At 41.3% G+C, this 12817-nt stretch overlaps 2 protein-coding genes across 7 annotated transcripts in view; both read left to right on the plus strand.

The window, feature by feature from the left end:
* Nucleotides 1-1754: 1754 nt before the first annotated feature.
* LOC147307317 (cytochrome c oxidase subunit 8A, mitochondrial) lies at nucleotides 1755-2874 on the plus strand. Its single transcript, XM_086276041.1, has 2 exons — nucleotides 1755-1931; nucleotides 2658-2874. Exons 1-2 carry the CDS (start codon nucleotides 1815-1817, stop codon nucleotides 2766-2768), a joined length of 228 nt encoding a protein of 75 aa, XP_086132167.1. The 5' UTR covers nucleotides 1755-1814; the 3' UTR covers nucleotides 2769-2874.
* An 892-nt stretch (nucleotides 2875-3766) lies between these two features.
* Nucleotides 3767-12817, plus strand: part of unc79 (unc-79 homolog, NALCN channel complex subunit) — a 32588-nt gene continuing 23537 nt past the window's right edge. For 5 of the 6 annotated variants that reach the window (XM_086274410.1, XM_086274412.1, XM_086274413.1 and 2 more), the window contains exons 1-9: nucleotides 3767-3924; nucleotides 5316-5436; nucleotides 8661-8974; nucleotides 9688-9858; nucleotides 10033-10128; nucleotides 10216-10271; nucleotides 10980-11109; nucleotides 11222-11286; nucleotides 12618-12706. In XM_086274410.1, coding sequence (XP_086130536.1) covers nucleotides 3903-3924; nucleotides 5316-5436; nucleotides 8661-8974; nucleotides 9688-9858; nucleotides 10033-10128; nucleotides 10216-10271; nucleotides 10980-11109; nucleotides 11222-11286; nucleotides 12618-12706 — 1064 coding nt within the window. In that variant the 5' untranslated portion in view covers nucleotides 3767-3902. The remainder of the gene's footprint in view (nucleotides 3925-5315; nucleotides 5437-8660; nucleotides 8975-9687; nucleotides 9859-10032; nucleotides 10129-10215; nucleotides 10272-10979; nucleotides 11110-11221; nucleotides 11287-12617; nucleotides 12707-12817) is intronic. The other variant, XM_086274415.1, reaches the window with a different exon arrangement.

A 12817-nucleotide genomic window follows, 5' to 3' on the forward strand; every position in this document is an offset into this window, starting at 1 on the left:
TTATGTTAAAGCTAACGGCAGCAATGCATCTTTGCAATACATACACGTATTGATCCCTTAACACTGTTTGATTTGGAATATTTTTCTTATTCAGTGTCGACTATTGTGTGAACAGGTATATGCTAGTAGTAAAGACTTCAGGGATAAAGTTGGTTCTGTTTTTTCCCAGCTAGATCTAGTTCTTACTGCATCCTGTTGAGGGCGACAGAATACATGTAATGTGAGTGCCAAAACCTTTTTGTATGTACACTATAGGTTTCAAATAATCATAAACAATGGACACTGTTTTATTATTTGCATCGACTTGCCATGTTGATATAAATCTACAATTACCCTGCAATCACCCCGAGTAAGGAATTAAAAAGGAAAAGCCTTAAATGACAAAGTTAAGCAATACATGCCTTTGGTTTTATTCAGGCAGTCTGTCCTCCAGTCTATTAAATAGAAGGACAGAATAGAATGGAACAGAACAGAAATACAAGAGATTTACTCAGACATCTGGATAGCCCTGTCTTTGTGTTGACTTGTGAAGACTATCTTTTGAAGATTTTTGTTAAGTGGTTCTGGTTCAGATACCATAATATATTTTTTTGAAATGACAAAAATTTCTATCTATATATGGAATTAATATACAAGTTGTGTAGTGATAGTAATACAGTTATTGATAGCTAAATGTTCTCTAAAAAGCCTCTGGTTAATCCACTGTTAAATCAAGAATTGACTCTAAAATTATTTTCCTCACAGTGATCAGGCCACATCATATCTTTAAGACCTCATAGTATCATATTATCCCAACAGAGCATGTCACTCTCAGACTGCAGGTTTACTTGTGGTTCTTTGAGTTTTTAAAAACGAGAATGGGAGGCAGAGCCTTCAACTATGCTGCCCCTCTCCTGTGGAACCAGCTCCCAGTTTGGATTCACGAGACAGACGCTGTCTCTACTTTTAAGACTAGACTCAACACTTTGCTTTTTGATAAAAGGTATAGTTGGGGCTGGATCAACAAACCCTAAACTTTCGCTTAGTTATCCTGCTATAGGCTCAGGTTATTACTGGACTTTATGTTTTCTCTTTCCCCTCACCCTCAGTTGGCTTCTGCAGATGGCTTCCCCTCCATGAGTCTGGCTCTGCTAGTGATTTCTTCCTGTTTACAGGGAGGTTTCCCCTTCCCATGGTTGCAAAGTATGCGCTCATTGGGGTGGCTTGAGGTTTTCTCCAATACTGTAGGAACTTTATCTTACAGTATAGAACACTTTCAGGTGATTATTGTGGTGAGCTGGTACTATATATATATAAACTTGAATTAAATTGAATGCTGTTGTTGTATTATCAATATTAATCAATATTTGTTACATGGATTATCAAAAATCCAGCAAATGCATATTACTTCTTCAGCACTCTGTGTCCTGTGTACTTTCTAGAGAGAAAAATGTTGTAAACAATTGCCAACAATTGATCGCTGTGTTCTTAATTTAGGACTTTGTGTGCTTAACTAACGACTGTTCAGCATTAAAAAAGACACCTTGTGTGCTCATTCAGGCTCGAAATCAGTGTTTTGTAACCAATATTTCCCCCTTTCAGTCCACTTTAATCTTCAGGCACACAACCAAGACCGAATTTGCTGTGATGAGAACTCATTCTGTATGTTTATACAAATGTCTTTGGTCCATGGAAGTAACTCCTCCCTGGAAGAGTGATGGGAATTAGATAAAAGTACAGGCTATCTGTCAGTATCTCACAGGATGTGAGGAGAAGTTTCCAGAGACACATTTTTCTTCTGTGAACGAGATTTACTGTGAGCTGTCTCAAGAAAGATGTCCTTGCTTTTTAGGAGACCCACACTAACCAGGTTGCTGCTGCTGAAGAACATTAAGCAAAATCAGAGGTCAACCATCTGCAGCAAGCCACCCAAGGAAAAGATTGGGCCAGTGGTAGGACTGACTAACTTTTATTGTACTTGTAATTGAACAGGCAGACATCCTTGAATATCTACACTGTATAATGTCCTGCAACAAAAGCAAGAACTGCAGTAATATTTTTCCTGTACTGAATGGATGCTAAACCACAAGTAATGCCATTTTAGGGACTATGGTGGCATAAAAATGCAAACAATATAAAATAGTCAGTCATTGGAAGTCAATGTCTGTGATGGTTCAAATGCCCTTAATGCGAAGAATTCAAGCAAACTGCATTCCCCAGTCTGCAGAGTGGAAGAGATGTTTTATTCATTTGTTATTTATAAGTCTGCTCTGGCCTCTGTAAAGGGATCCTCTGATGAAACTGCAGCATAGCAGGAAGTGTTTATGCCACTATAAATCTGTTGATCTGTCCTAAGGGACATCCATAGGGGCTTTTACAAAGCTCATCCCAGGTTAGGAATACCATGGTGGAGAGGTACAGAGAGAATATTATGGCAGGAAAATATAAGTGGGTGGTGGCGGTGAAGTTATATCACGCAGTGAGTCACTAAGACTGGGACCCTCTGTCGTGTTCATTGGCTTAGTCCTTTCTGTTCAACTTAACATATGAAAGAAGATATTTGAGAGCTCAAACACTAACACTGCATTGAATGTGTATTATAACCTTTCATGTAGATTACATTTGCAGTGTCTGTGAATAAAACACTCATGGTTATATTTTATTGGACTTTCTTACAGCAGTCTACCTTTGCCTTATGCGTGTTTGCTGTGACTCTCCTGGCCCCGGCTGGTTGGATCATGCATCATATCCCAGAATATCGAAGACAAGGCCAGAATACCTCAACATGATTGATTTCTACAGGAACTCTGCAGACAGACACCCAAGCAATGTCACTGTGTGAACCTCTCTCCACTGTGTAAAATCTCGTGAAAAAAAGTAAAACCTTTGTTAAATCTGAAGTCTGACTGAGCTATTTTCCTATATAAACAGTTACATATGATAACTATTGTGTATTTTATTTCTGAGATTATTGACTGTTTTGAGGGTGATATATAAAAAAAGACAACATTTTTGCTTTAACACACTTTGAGGATATCATTTTCATCAGTTAGGAGTATAGACAAAATTCTTGGCAGAAACCATGATGGGAAGGGTCTGTCAGGACCTCAGACCGTAGGGTCTGTTTATCGTTCACTCCTGCATCTACTAGCGGAAGTGCCGCTTAAATGAGAAATGCTGCATTTAGACACAGGCTTAAGTATTCATACACATGCACATTTATAGCTCGAAAGTGTTATTGGATAACAATGTACTCTTTAAAGCGCCCAGCTGATAGTGGAGATTAATATTAATATTACTAAATATCAGTATAAAAATATTAGGACACGCTGCCAATCCACGGTGGCCAATATGCTGTATTTATATAAAATAGGGGAAAGAAAACCCACGATGTTTTCTCAAGGACATGTTTAAGAAGGTGTGACAACCATCTGTTGCATGTTTAGCATTTCATGCATTACAAATACACACATGTAAAGCATCACTGAGGCAAATAAGCGGAGGTGCTTAGTATTTCCCTCCTATAATCAGCTCAAACAGGGTTGTCGGAATTCTTGAATGACAATTTGTCAAAGCCGGATCAGTCCATTTGGAAAGGTGTGGTGTGTCACATATATGTCACCACCCATCTCTGCAACGAGAGAGCAAAATCCCCACCACCACCTCAAAAAATATATATAAAAACGATTTACAAAACAAGCCCTCCCTTTATTTCCGTTCAAAGATCGCAAAAGCGACCGAAGCACAGCTAAAACACCACAGCGTATAAATCCGTCGTGCAAAGTGGTACAATCAAGACGAGCCTGGGCTGCAAGGGGGCATAGTCACTTTTTCACGACTGAGGGAAACACAACGCCGGGAAGGGAAAAACCTATCAAAACAACTGACAGTCTGGGTTTTATGTTTCCCCAAGTGTCTGCGAAATGTCTACGAAGGCAGAGCAGTGTAAGTACGGCTGTGTGTATCCGTGCGTGCGTGTTTCTGTTTTGTCTTGTGAGGGGGCTGGAAACTGATTTTTTTTTTTTTTTTTTTGGTTTAACCAAGAAAGCGAACAAGGGGAGCTGTCCTTGGTGATGAAACCGCGGTTGCCAAGGCAGGTTGCAACACGTCCTCTCACTGCAGAGGATGGCTGGAGGTCTCAGTGCACACAGAGAGCCACTGAATCACCCTCTGTTTCTCTGCATGTTGATGGAACAATTCCATGTCCGAATCGCTCTGTGGTCCGATTTATTTATTTCTATTTTATTTGATTTTGATTGACGTGGCTGGCTGAGGCGCGTGGGAAAAGCGAAGTGTAATGTTGGTCTCAAGGTCGACCTGACAGGCTACTGAACAATATGGTGGCTTCATATTGATCAATCGTGGGGTCTGATCACACTATATTGACGTCTGTTGTTCATTCAGACGTCAGGTGGACACCAGCCGCTGTCTTCTGTTTTTCTATTTTTTCTATTTTTTTCTATTTTTTTATTTTTTTACCGTAAACAATAGATAAAAGACGGGGTCAAACTCAGTGTTAGGGGTTCCCAGCCCCATCAGCTGGTTAAAAGTTGGGTGTTGCTCCTGTTGTTTGGTAGACAGTAAGTGAGGGAATGAACAGAAAACGCTGAATCTGCTGTTGTGACTAACATATTATATATATATAACAATATTATTAAAAGGTTGAAAAATATAAAAAAAAAAAAGTCCTATCTTTCCGAGGAGGTTTAATTTTATGATGAACCGGAAAGATGCTGTGCTTCAGTATTTATCGCAGCACATGCTTTGACCAGACAATCCTCCAAGCCTGCAGCTGTTATTTTTATTTTGGGGTTTGTCATTTACAGGTCAGGAAGGAAGCTAAACATTCCTGCCTAAAGTCACAGAAAATGGGTCAGCGATCACCCACTTCAACATATTTGAACTCCTAACAACAAACAGCACAGTCATATCTGAACCTACAGAGATTACTTCAATATAGTGCAGCCAGCTGGGCTCATTACAGAAATGTTCCTCTGTGTTGCTTCTTAAGCCCCCTTTCGTGTTCGCTATAACCACATTTTCCCAGCTTGTCTTGGGACTTGAACTGGCAACCTTTGTGTGAGCTTGTTTCTGTAAGCAGTAGGTTACTGCCTCCTCTAGGGCTTCCTGTGACCTGCTGCTATGACAAAAAAGGTCACCCGGTGAAGGCCAGAGAACCATGGGAAAACAGACTTTTTGTTTAACTTCATAGCTGAAGGATTCATGTTAAATGCTACCTAACAGCTTGTTCAGTTACATGATATATGGCTTTGCTGTCGTGCATCATATCTCACTAGTGTTGATTTGCTTGTTGCTCTGCTCTTTATTTTGTCCAGTTGCCTCTAAGATACGATACTTGCAAGAGTATCACAACCGTGTGCAACACAATATTTACCCAGTGCCCTCCGGAACAGACATTGCAAACACACTGAAATACTTTTCCCAAACCCTGCTCAGGTAAGTACCCTGCTCTGGAGCCACCAGGTGAAGTAAAGATTGTAGAATGTTTGATATTAGCTTCCTTCACAATCAGATGAGATTAATTACAGCAGGTCGCTCTGACACACTTTCTCAAAGGCATGACAGTGACACAATTCAATGTCTCGTATCAATTCATAATGTCAGCAAGAAGTTAGGGAAGTGGCCATCATGGCAGATGTTGCCTCGCCTCTTCTGCTCTGAAAGATACAGACTGTAGCAGATTTCCTGTGTAATTATGGTGTCGTCTTTTTAAGGCAGCTGCGGAGATAGATGGCTCAGTGATGTTTATTGATTCAGTGGTCGGTTGCTAGATGAACGCTTTCCTGAGGCGGTTTGCTGTGTCCTTCCCAGAGGGCCTGGAGTTCAGCTCCTCCGGCTATGCAGTTGCAGGGTCAGCCTGCTCTCTTGGGTGCTGTGAAGGGAACAGCCTGTTATTTCCTCTTCCAGCATAGGTCAAGTAGGCAGCCATTTTGAACACGTCTAATTTAATAGAGCACTATTTCCTCTTTTTTTTCCCTCTCTGTCCAGTTGGAGCTTCATTTTTCCAGACATGCTCTGCAGAGATAGGATATTTCTTGTGGTTCCAGTATTACTACCCGCCAGCTTCAGTGAGAACAGAGGCACTGTCTTTTCTTATTAGCTAATTTATATATAAAAAAAATGGTGGGCCTCACTTCTATCATTATTATCAGCTTAGGGTGCAATCTATTTGAGATTGGCTGCTGGCCTCAATTCTACACAACTCCTCAGCCATCCATAAGGATTATTCCTCTGCCGTGGTGCTCACAGAGTATCCTGGATACTCCATACTTTGCTGAAGGGCTGTCCTGAACCAGTCACTGGGGTGTTTCAAATGTAGCCTCTCAGGGCACAGATTGAGCGTGACAGGGGTGGCAACTCTGGGAATGGACATTAACTCGAGTGACGATTGTGCCTCTGCGGGGCAGTATCAAGCGAGCGAGAAAAGAGTCACTCAATATGATGCCACTGTTAACGGTTCTTTGATATTTTCCCGAAGCACAGTCTCTTAGCCTCAGATATGCAGAACAAAATCACTCTGCCCACCATTAGAGGAGTCTGGATTCCTCAGCGGGGACTCCAGGATTATCCATACACCTGTGCCTTCTGAAGCCTGGGGTGAAGAAATAGAAGAAAAAATCAAAAGGGAGAGAGAGTGGGAAAGTGGGAGTAGCGAGCCTTGAGAAGTGGAGCAGGTGTGTGTCATCTTCGCAGAAAAGAAATAGCCAAAGGAGGAGGTTGTTGATTCATGCACAAATTTCAGGTCAGCTAGAGGGTTACGTTATCTCTTTACCAGCAAGTTTTATACGCGTTCTTAAAGATGAGGCACGGCTTCGTCAGACTGAGCTCTCTGTATCAGTGAGCACTGACGTTGCAACAGACTGTTTAGCCATTATTTCAGACACAGCACAGTTGTTTCACTTCACACACCTGTCAACATGTTAATGCAGGAAACATGTGCTTTGAGTAACTGATACACACATGTAGTCCATGATTTTGCAACGACAGGGTTTGACAGTAAATGTATGTCATGTGTCCGTATCAGTGCATTTCTACATGTGTCGTTTGTAATTTTCTCGTGTCGTTTTGTGTGTATGTGTGCACATATGCGTGTGTCTTTGCGTGTATATGTTCAGTGTGCGCGCGTGTGTGTGTGAGCGCGTCTGATGTTTATGTCTATGTTCATTGTTCAAATTAATGATGTTTTCTATATGAAATATGGGCAGTGAAAAAGTCATACTCTGAGATACAGTCTTGTCGTTGTCTATAAGTCCTGTTTGAGTTTATGCTGTATAATAACACAGCTTTGATTACATAGTTTAATGAATCTACGCTGACTTAAATCCTACAGAGTATAACTTTGAGGGGATCAGTCACATGATGGTACCTTATACTGTTCTTATGCCATGTTAAAAATCTGAGAAAAAAAAAAGAAATCCCCTTTCTCACTTGCCATGTAACTCCAAATGCTGCAACTCTACTTTTTGAGTGACCTTTTAAAAAAAAGAAGCCAAAAAAAAAAGCAATACATCAACATTTATAATCTGGGCTCTCATGGTAAATCCCAATCATTTGCCTGATAGAACAGCTTAGCTCTTTAATAATGTGCAGTAAAAAAAAGAAAGAAAAAAAAAGAAAAAAAAAGAGCAATGCTCTCTGGCCCTCCCCCTCCTCCCTCCTCCACCCTAGACGCTCCACACTCAACCCGACTAGTTTTTGCTTTTGTTTTTTTGTTTTTCTCCTCTTTTAAAATCGAATATGTCCACCACCTTTCCCCAGGGGACAGCAAACACAATTGTCCATCCTGCATTAGCTCACAAACATAATGCTACCAGTCATCTCCCCCGATACAACCTATTCCTTTGTCATTATAGTTTCTCCTCTACTGTAGATTAGTTGTTACATTTATTTTAGAAACCTGAATCCATATGCCTGTTGGATCTCATTATTTCTCCTGATGATACTGGTACAGTATCATAATGTATGCATACAGACATTATTTCTCTGGTGCAATAAACATGTGCTGTGACCTAAGAGCACTTGATCTAACCTCACACACATGTTTATTACTGGCTGAAGCATGTTTCAAAAGTGTCACCTCTGTATTTTCCCGAACCAATTTGGTGTCACTCCCATCCTTGACAGCCCCACTAAAGACAAGGAAATTTCATTTGGAAAATATACTGTTATGGCTCATTGGCCTTTTTTTTTTGCATGGTAGCCACTGACCTTGCCGATTGGAAGATGGCAGCCATCGAGGGACAGCCGTTTGAGCTGTCCCTTTTTGGAGAAGTATGGGGTTGCCACTGAAAACATGCCATTTTTTATATTTTTGCTCCTTGTCACCAGATACGCATGAGATGCAGTGATCATTGCAGTTTGTGCTCATGTTTTTTTTGTTTGTTTTCCAAGTGCAAAGATAGACAAAACGAGATAAATTCAATTAAAGTCACACGGAACAGACAGCGCAGGGAAAAATTGCCCGTGCCTGCAGTTATACAGTTAAATAGTGAGACACTGCATCCTATGTGGGGTTTATCTGGGTTTGTTTTTTTCTATTTACGCTGTCTCTGTAGTGCCATTTCAATGTAATGTGCTGTTTTTTTGTGTCTTTGTTGTCTCTTTTTTTCCCTTGTTCCCCTCTCCTACCTTCCCTCCCCTCCCCTCCCGCCCCGGAGCAGCATTCTGTCCCGCACAGGCAGGAAGGAGAACCAGGAAGCTTCCAATTTGGCCGTGCCCATGACCATGTGTCTTTTTCCTGTGCCATTCCCACTCACCCCATCTCTAAGACCACAAGTCAGTTCCATCAACCCTACAGTTACTCGCTCCCTCCTTTACAGCGTTCTGCGCGATGCCCCGTCAGACCGCGGGGGGCAGGGGCAGCAGAGTCGGGACGCTCAGCTCTCAGAGTACCCCTCTCTGGACTATCAGGGCCTCTATGTGACCCTCGTGACCCTGCTTGACCTCGTGCCCCTGCTGCAGCACGGTCAGCATGGTGAGTCAAGGCCCAGTGCACCACTGTTTGTCATCATCATCCCCGAACCGTCTGGCCTGCATGAAGCCACTGCTGCTTTTTTGGCCTCTTTTGTAACGGGAGGAGAGAAGTCCTGCTGAGGATCTTGAGGGATGCATGGGGTGATTGGGAGCACGCTGGATCCTGTCAACTTAATCGTTCATAAGCCATTGGATACACCAGACATAGGCCTTCTCTTCTGTGTATCATACTTGACTGCATGTTTGTTATGCAAAGTGGGAGAAATGTTTTTACTTATGTTGTCATGTGCAAATATATAAGGGGAAACACACATAGGCAAGTGTAATGCTGTTTTAACACATCACAAACACATTAGAGAATGAGTTACATCCACACAGTTTTTCACAGCCAAGGCTGCATCACAGTCAGTGCTCTTACTTTTCATGAATATTTGACCATTGTTAAAAAACAGACAAACCCTCAAATGCATAAAAAATCATTTGCTTGACTAGATTTCTCTACTTTTCCTGAGGGTAAAGTTTACTTCAGTGGCTTTTAAAGAAGCTCACATTTCCAAGTATTTTTTTTTCAGTTCTACTAATAAATAACTGAAATTTCATGAAATTTTGACATCTGTGGCTGCATACAGTATGCTAATACTGTATGTACAGCTGATTGAAGGAGTGTCTGTGTATCTCTCTTTGTCTTTTTTTGCATTTTCCCTTTCTTCTCAGACCTGGGACAATCCATTTTTTATACGACAACTTGCCTCCTGCCTTTTCTGAGCGATGATATTCTCAGCACTTTGCCCTATACTATGATTTCCACTTTAGCCACATTTCCCCCTTTCCTCCACAAAGACATCATTGAATACCTGAGCACCTCTTTCCTTCCCATGGCTATATGTGAGTATGACTTATCACAAGACAGTCATAATGAAACTGCTAAATGATATGTCTAGAAAGACAAGTAAAGGTTTAAGGCTTGCACATTCACTTGTCTCTCAACTATTGTACTGCAACAAACAAAAGAAGTGATCCTTCACATTATTGTTCTTTCCCTTCTTTGCCTGTGTATAGTGGGGTCCAGTAGGAAGGAGGGGGGAGTCCCAGCCTATGTCAATTTGTCTGCCTCATCTATGCTCATGATTGCAATGCAGTACACGTCAAATCCAGGTAAACAATCATATTCAAAGTATTAAGATATCCAAAGGCAACTGTAATAACTGCCTTTTAGTTAATCTGATCTCTGCTTCTTTCTAGTTTATCACTGTCAGCTGCTGGAATGTCTAATGAAGTACAAACAGGAAGTGTGGAAGGTATTTCTCCTTTTAGATACATAATGTAGATTTAAGAGTCTTTTATTTTTATCTGCAGAAATATGAAATGTACTGTGCCTAACAAAAAAGTGGCACTAAATATGAAGCTAACAAGCAGACCGTTCAGCTACATTAGCAAAAAGACTAGAGGCTGGAGAAAACAGTACCCACTAGTACTGAATAGTACTGAAAGAATACAATTACGATTTGCTTATCATGAGAAAAGCTAGCACAGATTTATCCTTGAACCACATCCTGTTTTTTTTACATTCCAGGCCAGCTTTTTAAATTGCTTCTAGTCTTTTCTCTTTGCTAAGCTAATAGCACGTAGCTTCATATTTAACACACAGCTGGTATTGCTGTTGCATTAATATAACACAAACCCCTGCAGCTTAAAATAAATGAAAAGCTAAGAGATGAAGGCTGGGCTCCTCTACATAAGCTGCCTTTATAGGTTAAAAGTATCTCTGCTGGTAGTGGTATCAGCAATACTGGCCTTTATTTACTTGGTATCTCATTGATATCATAATTTGCAGCATTACACACCCCTGCTTGCTCCTGAATACGTTGCCTACTGGTTACTGTTTTTTACATTTTACTTTAAATTTAGATTTAGTCTTTACTATTTTACTTTGTCTGCATTCATATTCAAATGTACCTAAATATACCAGCACTTTCATGTACATATGATGTTTATCTTGTATGCAGGATCTGCTTTATGTCATATCCTATGGCCCATCCCAAGTTAAACCTCCAGCTGTGCAGATGCTGTTTCATTACTGGCCGAACCTGAAGCCACCAGGAGCCATCAGTGAATACAGAGGACTGCAGTACACAGGTCAGATTCTCTTTATGCCACATCTACTTCTTTACCAGACTTTAGACTTATCAAAGTGGTCACCTGTCAATTGTTTTTCTTATTTCTCTCTCTCTTCCATTTCCTGGTTCAGCCTGGAATCCCATCCACTGTCAACATATCGAATGCCACAATGCCATCAATAAGCCTGCTGTTAAGGTGACTGCAATCTCAAAAATCATTAAAGCTTAAATATTTTATGCTTCTGGGATGCATAAATAGATAGTCTTCCCTTGAGAAATGAATGGGGTAAGCATAGGGGAAGGTCTTATATGGCCTTGCTTAGATTGCCATGTCCGATTCTAAGCTACTTTATATCAGCGATTGGTGCTGCTCTGCTTTGTCAGCCTTTACTCAGCTGTGCACAAACGGACAGAGTAGGAACAGGCGGGTAGAAAGGGGGTGGATTTCAATTACCAGAAGCAAAGAAGGGGGTATGGTGGGGGAAGGGGGGCTTTAATTGAAAGCGGTGACCCCATGCAGCCCTTGAGGATAGGGTGGCATCGAGTAAGCACAGTGAATTACAGTGCACCATCTGAACATTGAGGCCACGAGCACTGGCGTTTAGCACAGGGCCAGGCACAGGTTGCAAGACAGTGGAGCAGCATATGCACGCAGCCATCCACACAGAGGCGTGGGGACACAGGTAAAGGCGTCACATGATTTGTTGGGTGAGAGAGTAGCCTAGATATGTGACAGGGACACGTGGAAAATGTGAACTTCTTAAATTTACATCATATGTTATAAAATCGCTGTGCTTATAATTGACAAAATGCACTGGCCAGTTCATTAGGTGTACCTGTTAACAGCCAATCACATGGCAGCATCAACATTTATCTAGACACCTACTGAAGTTCAAACTGAGCATCAGAATGGGGAAAAAAAAGCGATTTGACTTTAATGTGGTTGTTGGTGTCAGACAGGTTGGTCTGCGTATCTCAGAAATTGCTTGTCTTCTTGCGTTTGCCTACACATGCGTCTCTCAGGTTTACAGAGAGTGGCCTGAAAAAAGAGAAAATGTGTGAAAATGCTTTGTTGATGTTAGAGGTCAGAGAAGTGCAACTACAGTCAGTGAAGATGGGATACAGTAGCAGAAGACCACACTGGATGTTCTTCCTGTCAGCTAAGAACAGGAAACTGAGACCACAATTCACCAAAATTCAAAAAAAATCATTTTGCTGCTACATTCAGATGCTACGGTTAGAATACTTAGGTTAGAAGACTTATTTCAACAGCTCAGGCTGCAGGTGGTGGCACGCTTTGGGCCCGCTTAGTAACAACTGAGCATCGTTTGAATGCCAAGGTATACCTAACAAAGTGGTCAATGTGTGTAAAGTGTAAGTGTCCTATTATTTAGCTATTTGGAACCTAAGAAAACCTCATTACTTTTACTGTATTTCATCTTGGTTGCAAATAAAACATTGAATATAATGTGTTAATTTTTCAAATATCACCTCCATTATCTCAGACTAACTTTATTACTTTTGCAGATGTGTATAGATCCTACTCTTTCTGTGGCCTTGGGAGACAAGCCCCCTCCTCTTTATATATGTGAAGAGTGCAGCCAGAGGATAGCAGGGTACGCATCTGTTTCACCTCTTTCCTCCATCCCTCAATCCTCCCCCTCCTTGAGTGGGATGCTATTGCAAACAAACATCACCTACCGCCTCCCTCATTATTCCTCTTTGTA

This window comes from Aulonocara sp. 'chitande type north' Nkhata Bay, linkage group LG19, assembly GCF_057382095.1.
Source record: "Aulonocara sp. 'chitande type north' Nkhata Bay isolate Kocher_YH1m ecotype deep benthic linkage group LG19, A_spYH_male_GT1.1, whole genome shotgun sequence".
NCBI classification, from domain to species: Eukaryota; Metazoa; Chordata; class Actinopteri; order Cichliformes; family Cichlidae; genus Aulonocara; species Aulonocara sp. 'chitande type north' Nkhata Bay.